Here is a 9,157-nt window from a genome sequence, read left to right as displayed (position 1 = left end):
TTTCGATTTAATGACCAAACAAGCCTAGTTCCCGCGTAATCTATCCTTATCTATAGAAGTCAATTAATATTCACATGAATATGGATTCCTTAATGTCAAATTATTCACATGCAAGTGAATAATTCATTAGGGAGGTTCATTTGCTTATTTTGACAAAACGGAACCAAAATGGTTGTTAAAAACAAATTATTATTTCACTATTTCATTAATGATAAAACCTAATAAAAAATCATGTTCTATTTTATTTATAGCTTAAGTATCTTTAAGGTTGTTGCTCCGTGTAAAATGTTTCTCAAATGCTTGCAGTTTATAAGTATAGTAATATTTTTTTAAATGTCTCTTTTATTGATAGTGAGCTGTTTTATTATTTATTTTTTCTTAAACTTTGTCGATACTATTTTTTGTTCTCAAGGGTATCATTCTTCATCTTTGTAGATAATGTTAAATTTCCCGTTGTTTGATATAAAGAAACTACAGATATTGTCCAAAGTTTCGTTATTGCAATAAAAACGACATCAGAATTTCGCAGAAAAAAAAATTAGGTTGATTATTTTCTAATCTTTTAAGTATGAAATTGTTTGTGTCTAGCGCCAATTCAAATTAATTTTAACACGTTTACAAAATTAACATAAGTGATTATGCAATTAGCAACTTTTCACAAGCTGTTTCTTAATTTACATTATTTCAGTATATATAAATAGAGTCAAATTTCTTTCTTTACTAAAGACACTCTTAACAAAGGTATGTTTTACTATCATAATTTCCTTATGGCATATACAGTCAGCACTTTTTTTAATCGATGTGTTCATTTTCTGTACATTTATTGTTAATTAAATGCGCAATTACTCAAAACAAATCTAGCTAAGTCACAGATTGACTTAGTCATATATCCACGGAATTCGGTATATTTATTATTTCCCGGTTGTTGTTTTTTTTTGGTAAAATTTTTTGAACTTTTTGGTTTTTAATCCCCATATGATTTGGTTTTCTACGTGATTTGATTCGAGCGTCACTGCTCGATCTTTGAGTAGACAAAACGCGCTCCAGGTAACTTTGATGAGATTCTAGCAAAGAAGTGTATGTGTATTTTCAAGTAATACTTTTATTTTTTTCTCATTTTTGAGACAAATTTTGACAATAGTACATCAATGTTTGTTTTTGAAAAAAAGATTTTTAGAGTTCCGGAAATTTTTTGATGAAGCAATTCAGTCAGAAACTTCATTTTTAACAACAAACAGATTTTATTTTCGTAAGCTGTTTTTTTTTAATTTTAATTTTATTTAGTACTTTTCAATTTAGTTTTTTTTCTCTCATTACCGAAGACACTCTAAGGAATATAGGTGTTCATATATTATTCTAGCATAATTTATACTGTTTCAGTATTGGTGACTTAAGGAATAATTGTCATTATAATATCGGAAACATGAAGGGGGATTTGAAAACCAAGGTCACTCATATTTTATATCCAAATTCAAAATCAAAGCGTTTCTATTTTGTTTTAAAGTCATAATTTTCTTACATCCTTTACTAATGAATTCAATAAGGTGAAGGCGTTAGAAATAATGTATTTTGTGCATGTGAAATAATTCATCACTTTCAACTTTATTTTCAATCCTGATGAACTAAACACATATTTTACAATTAACAGCTTTACATGTGACCGTGACGTCATAAACTTTTTTAAAATGATTTAATCCTTAAAAATAGAGTTTGGAATTCAAATATTATGAATAACTGTATTTGTGTCTGTCTATTCGAAATAATTTTAAAAATATGTGGTGTACTAGACTTTTTATATACCCCGCGTTTTACACCTCATTTTTATTGAATATCTTCATTCACAGAAACAAATGTTACAGCTGTTCGTTCTATATAGTTACAATGGCCGGTTTGTATACTTCACCGTAATACTAATCCTAATGAATAAATATTTGCTCGCTACTTTATACCAGATAAAGATTTCATATAATTTGAATCTTGCGTAATCCTGCACCAGTATATTTAGCATTAGTTTTATATCATAAAAAATCCGAGAAACCTTGACTTCTTTAAATACTTTTCAATTATGATTTCCCTATTTAAATACATTATAACTGCAACTCAATTTTCAAGGAAAAAGTAAGTGTTACTGCTTTCAAAGATCGGACTACAGAACCCAAATTAAACACTATTTATCTATACCATTTTAGTAACCTAGGATTGTAAATAGTCAAAAGTTTAATGATGAGCCAGCTTTCCAAATTTACATTTTATCTGCTAGTAAAGTTCCACAAACTTTAAAGAATCGGAAAGGCCATTGTCCGTGATGTTAAAAGGAGTGGGTATCATTATCTAAAACATCATAGATAACTACCCTAGAGGTATCATTATCTAAAACATCATAGATAACTACCCTAGAGGTATCATTATCTAAAACATCATAGATAACTACCCTAGAGGTATCATTATCTAAAACATCATAGATAACTACCCTAGAGGTATCATTATCTAAAACATCATAGATAACTACCCTAGATGTATCATTATCTAAAACATCATAGATAACTATCCTAGAGGTATCATTATCTAAAACATCATAGATAACTACCCTAGAGGTATCATTATATTTGGTTGGTTTCTATTTTACATTGACAATGTAACACGAGATTTGAGATGGGCCGAATATCGAGGATATTGGAACCTTATCGACAAAATTTTTTAGAGTGACGTACATTTTATTATTATAATTTTCATCAACTTGAAGTTATCTGATAAACAATTAAATAGCAGTCCCGAAGCGCGTCTCCTAATATTCATTGAATAATCGGCTTAAATTAGATTAAACATTTATAATCCTTTTTATTTGCAGAAAAAAAATGAGAATGAGGGTTTTTCTTGTTTTGTCTCTTATGATAGTCGAAGCCTTCGCATACCGCTACCGCTATTACAGATATTCAAAATGGAAACCACGAGACGTCCCAGAATGTATGAGTCCAGGCCTCGTTGCGCAATTTGAAGACAATCCGAAACTAAAGGAATATATAATAGAACGACACAAAGGCCTTTCAAACTCTGCAAGAATAAACTTTAAGAAATATAACAAATATCCAGCAATAGAAAACTTTCTTAAGTCACTAGGTAATGAACCATCGATTGGGCCATCAGGACAGGAAATCTTTGCTCCTGACGAAGTAATAGGCACAACTGTAGAAAATCGAAAAATATATTTAGTAAAGATATTCAAAAAAGATATGCATAAACGAACCAGATATTCAAAACGTATGAGGAAACCTGCAATTTTGATAGATGGTACATTAAAGGCACGTGAATGGATCTCACCAGCGGTAGTGCTGTATTTCATTAACCAACTTAAGAATAATCCTCAACAGGATCCTGCCATAGAAAAATTAGTCGACATGTATGACTGGTATTTCATCCCTGTAGCCAATCCTGATGGCTACGTTTATACTTATACAACAGATCCTTGCTGGAGGAAAAATCGACGACAGACTTCGTCAGACCCCGTTTGTTTTGGTGTTGATTTAAATAGAAATTTTGGTTACGATGACAAAACGTGGGATCCTTCTGTTGGTGGATCAACAGATCCTTGTAATTATAACGGTTATGCTGGTACCGGTCCATTTACTGAGGAGGAAACTAAAGCCGTGATGAAAGTGATGAACAGAAAGGGTGTAAACTTCGTTGCTTACTTTTCTTTCCAAAGTTATAGTCAAATATGGGCATATCCTTGGGGATACAAAAAGGAAGCACTACCAGACGCAAAAGATCTCAGGAAGGCTGCTCAAGTAGGAGCAGATGCAATATTTGCTAAGAGCAAAAGGATATACAGAGTGAACCAATCTGCCCGTATTCCAGAATTTGGACTAATTGCTGGAGCTTCAGATGATTATGCAAGAGGTGGAGCAAACATCAAATACTCGTATACAATTGCACTCAGGGATACAGGAGAGAAAAAATTCTTTCTACCTGCATCAGAAATCACTCCTAATGGCGAAGAAATGCTGGAGGGAGTAAAAGCTTTTGCAAACTACATCTACAAGCCTCGAAGAAAATACTATTATTATAATAAGTGGTAAAGCCACGTTTGTTTAAAGGAAATTCAAATAATTGCTTAACATAGCATTTAGAAAATTCAAAGATAAAGAAAAAAAATTGTACTGTGTTCTTACATTCTTTTCAACATTTACGAATATAATGTATTCTCAATAAACTTAATGCAAATTAGAGAGTTTTGAGGATGAAGAAAATCACAATAGCTAGTTATACATCTCAATTGTATGACAGTTGCATAGAATTCAATAAATTGAAAAAAATGTGTAATAAAAACAAAAAGACATAATAGGTAAAAAAAAACGTCTACAATCGGGGTAAAGCAGACAACATTGTATTACAATCTTAATCACTATAAAAACAAATTACTATTTCAACAGAGAAACACAAATGGCATTCATTCAAGATTACAAAAATGTCAGTTGCCTTCTTAAGTTTTAAGACTTAACTGGTTCTACAGACCTTGCACGGTCGGTAAGGTAGATTCATGGTATACCACCATCTTAGACTGAACTATTGTAGTACACAATCAGTCTAGTTATTTTGCCCAAATCTGCAAATTAGTAGACAGAGTGCAATTTCATTTGTTAATGTTTTTTTTAATATAAAGAAAACTCGCTGATTTATTGATTTTCTTCAAAATATTTTATCAAATACCAAACATTTGAGTATAACAATCAATTTATTAAAATAAGCCATTTAAGGGGAGATAACTCATTTAGCGAAAATTTTATACTGTAATGATAGGGATTTTTTTAATTTTCACTTGTAGCAAGAAAACATGTTCTGTGACACTATTTTTTCTTTATCTTTTCTTAAAGTCATAAGAAACAAGTGACCGGTGAAAAGTAATATTCTTCCTTTTACATACTTTCTAAATTGGAGGGAGTAATTGGTGGTCTGACACCTTTTGGTTTTTCTCGTTTTTCTACCAAAATAACTGAATCTGAATACTCATATGAATGGGTGACAAATGAGACTATGCACTGTACCTATAGGACACAGAGGAATGATGATCAGTTTATTGTGGAAAGAAGAGAAGCGACACACAAAATGAAGTCTGCTCGTTTAATAATATATATATAGAATCTCAACATTTGATTGTGGATATTGTTTTTTATACCGAAAAATGACATTTCTGTCAATCTTTTTTTAATATTCTTCGTATTATTATAATAAATGGTAAAGCCACGTTTATTAAAAGAAAGTTTACATAATTGCTTAACATAGCATTAAGAAAATTTAAAGAATAAAGTAAAAAAAATGTACTGTATCCTTACATTTTTTTCACAACATTTACGAATATATTGTATTCTCGATAAACTTAATGCAAGAGTAGAGAGTTGTGAGGATATAGAAAATCAAAATAGATAGTTAAACGTGTATGACAGTTGCATAGAATTCAATTATATTAAAAAATATGTGAAAATCAAACAGACATAATAGATATGAAAAAAACCAACGTCAACAATCGGGGTACAGCAGACATCTTCGTGTCATTTCCCTTGCCTTCTCTTGAACTGAATTTTAATGTGCGTATTGTTATGCGTTTACTTTTCTACATTGGCTAGAGGTATAGGGGCAGGGTTGAGATCTCATAAACATGTTGAACCCCGCCGCAATTTTGCGCCTGTCCCGAGTCAGGAGCCTCTGGCCTTTGTTAGTCTTTTGATTTTTAATTTTAGTTTCTTGTGTATAATTCGGTGTTTAGTATGAACTCTATTATCACTGAACTAGTATACATATTTTTTAAGGGGCCAGCTGAAGGACGCCTCCGAGTGCGGGGGTTTCTCGCTACATTGAAGACTCATGGTGGCCTTCGGCTGTTGTCTGCTCTATGTCCGGGTTGGTGTCGCTTTGACACATTCCCCGTTTCATTTCTCAATTTTAACATTGTAATGCAATCTCAATCACTAAAAAATCAGATTACCTTTTCGACAAAGAACCACAAATGGCATTCATTCAAGATTTCAAAAAAGTCAGTTGCTTTTTTTTTTTACACGTATTTGATAAAAAGAAGTGATGTGTTTTGAGTTGGCCATCACAGGCGTGACTAATCGTTCAACGGTGGAAAATTCATTCTATAATCTCAACGCTTGGTTGTGGATATTGTTTTCTATACCGTAAAAAATAAGTTTTCTGTAAATCTTATTTTTGATTTTCTTCGTGTCATTTCCCTTTGAAAGAAGAATTTTTATCCAAATGTTGAAAAACTCCGTTTCATCTTATACTATGAACCATATATATGAATAGGAAGGTTTTTTTTAACTTCTACTGCGGCTGTAGCATTCATCCCTGTAGCATCACCTATCCCTTTTCGGAAACTATAATCATCAAATAAAATTCGTCTCAACGAAGGTATGATAATTGGGTTATCTACGCCAAAGTCTTATTTGTTAATTGTTCTTACTTTAATATTTCTTTTATTTCTAAAATGTTTCAACGGTGTTCGTGTAAATGATTATAATTCTAGGACAGGAAAAAAGACTTCATGAATTATTTGACACCTTTGACTGTGCACTACTGAAATCCAGGAATAATGGTCAATACTAAAAAAAAAACGATTTCATTCTTGCGTCTCTAACCATATCGTACGTAGGAATATAGCTTTTTGGTGTTATTTTACAGCGGTTTCAATGTTTTCATAATTATATGGTCTATTTGAGATCGCCAAAGTTCGTTGCATTGTAAAATACAATACAACATAATTCGACATTCGGTTTACTTCGACCCCCTGATTTCTTTATTCTCACTTTTTGCACCTGTTTGGAGAATTATAAATATAGATATAAATGTACATGCATCTGAAAATAACTTATGTTTTGTGAATTTAACTGATAAAATTTGTTTTATTTGGGGTTTAAAGAAGATTTCATCTTGGCTTAAAAATTCGTTATGAAATGACATTAGAGAGTACATACTTGATTAAACTAAAGCCATGTTCAAGGTCATGCCACTACGGTTGACACATGTGTAGCAGGATCTGCTTACCCTTCCGAAGCACCTGAGATCACCCCTGTTTCTGGTGGGATTCGTGTTGCTAAGTCTTTAAGTTTCTATGTACAAACTTTAATCCTGGTATCTGTGATGAGTTTATTATATACTTTTATTTGTCTGTCTGTCTTTTTATTTTTTAGCCATGGTGTTGTCAGTTTATTTCCGATCTATGAGTTTAACTGTCCCTCTGGTATCTTTTGCCACTGTTTTGAAGGTACCATCTTTAATCAAACATTCTTGGTTATATTACAGAAGCACACAGCAACATTCAATGTAAGGAAAGATAACTCTTATGTATTTATACAACCAATATTACAGTGATCGTTTGATAAAGTAGGTTTCAATACTTTTTCTAGTAAGATTTTGCAGTCAGCTGTGAATTAACTGGACATGTTGGACTGCAACAATATTCATCGGAAGCAGCTGAACCAAATTGCTCTGCTCTCTACTATAGTTGTTGAAAAATCATTATTTTAGTACCAGAGATCATCCTAATAAAATCAACGGTACCAATTTTGTTGCACCAGATGCGCATTTCGACAATATATGTCTCTTCAGTGATGCTCGTGGCCAAAATATTTGAAATCCAAAGCTTATATAAAAGATGAAGAGCTATAATCCAAAAGGTCAAAAAAGTATAGCCAAATTCGTGAAAGGAATCAGAGCTTTGCATGAGGGAGATACATTCCTTAATTTATAATAATTTCTAATATTTTGTAACAGCAAATTTTAATAACACAAAAAATCCGTATTTTCATGCCAGTACCGAAGTACTGGCTACTGGGCTGGTGATACCCTCGGGGACTAATAGTCCACCAGCAGAGGCATCGACCCAGTGGTAGTAATAAAATCAACGGTACCAATTTTGTTGCACCAGATGCGCATTTCGACAATATATGTCTCTTCAGTGATGCTCGTGGCCAAAATATTTGAAATCCAAAGCTTATATAAAAGATGAAGAGCTATAATCCAAAAGGTCAAAAAAGTATAGCCAAATTCGTGAAAGGAATCAGAGCTTTGCATGAGGGAGATACATTCCTTAATTTATAATAAATGGGTCAACGTGCATAGTTTGCATCATCAAGGTGTCTTTTTCTGAAATATTAACTTTTCTTGTTTGGTCAGTGTTTTATTGTTCACGGAACTGCAATTTTTACTCCACTTCCGCTTTTGTTCAGTTTGTAGTAACGTTTGGGGGATGTGTTTTCAACAAACTATCGGCATTCCCATGGGAACCAATTGTGCCCCTCTTCTAACCGACATGTTCCTTTATTCTTTTGAAGTTGACTTCATGATGAACTTCAAAAGAAGAAACTAAAGAAGTTAGCAATATCCTTTATCTTTACTTTCCGCTATATTGAATGTGTTCTCTCACTAAATAATTGAACATTTGGTGACTATGTTGAACGCATTTATCCCATCGAAATAGGGACAAAGGATACAACTGATTCAGGTAAGTCTGCCTCATATCTTGACCTACATCTGAAAATTGACAGTGGGGGCAGGTTGAAAACAAAAATAAAGGACAAAAGAGATATGAAAATAATTTTTTAGTGAATTTAACTGATGAAATTTGTTTTATTTTGGGGCTTCAAATAAGATTTCATCTTGGCCTAAAATTCGTTATGAAATGAAAATAGAGAGTAGAATGTCCTTATCAGAGATTAAACTAGATAAAACCAAAAGGCATGTACCAATTCTTGCCACTACGGTGCCACATGTGGAGAGGGTCTGCTTACCCGTCCGGAGCACATGAGATCACCCAATGTTTTGTGGGGTTCGTGTTGGTTAGTCTTTAATTTCCTATGTTGTGTCTTATATACTATTATTTGTTTGTCTGTCTTTTTATTTTTTAGCCATGGCTTTGTCAGTTTATTTTCGACCTATGAGTTTGACTTTCCCTCTGGTATCTTTCGCCCCTGTTTTGAAGGTACTATCTTTAATCAAACTTCTCCGGTCTTCCAGATTATATTACAGAAGCACACAGCAACTTTCGATGTAAGGAACGATAACTCTAACGTATTTATACAATCAATATTACAAAGATCATTCGATAAAGAAGGTTTCAATGCTTTTTCAAGTAATATTTGCAGTTAGCTGCGAATTCGTT

The 9,157-nt window shown here is 32.5% G+C and overlaps 1 protein-coding gene across 1 annotated transcript; it reads left to right on the top strand.

The window, feature by feature from the left end:
• Positions 1-719: 719 nt before the first annotated feature.
• On the top strand, positions 720-4,224 carry LOC139515711 (carboxypeptidase B-like). Its single transcript, XM_071305374.1, has 2 exons — positions 720-741; positions 2,849-4,224. Exon 2 carries the CDS (start codon positions 2,856-2,858, stop codon positions 4,074-4,076), a length of 1,221 nt encoding a protein of 406 aa, XP_071161475.1. The 5' UTR covers positions 720-741; positions 2,849-2,855; the 3' UTR covers positions 4,077-4,224.
• Positions 4,225-9,157: the final 4,933 nt, after the last annotated feature.

The sequence above is a fragment of the Mytilus edulis genome, chromosome 3 (assembly GCF_963676685.1).
Source record: "Mytilus edulis chromosome 3, xbMytEdul2.2, whole genome shotgun sequence".
Classification (NCBI taxonomy): domain Eukaryota; kingdom Metazoa; phylum Mollusca; class Bivalvia; order Mytilida; family Mytilidae; genus Mytilus; species Mytilus edulis.
This window is presented reverse-complemented; position numbering and strand designations above follow the sequence as displayed.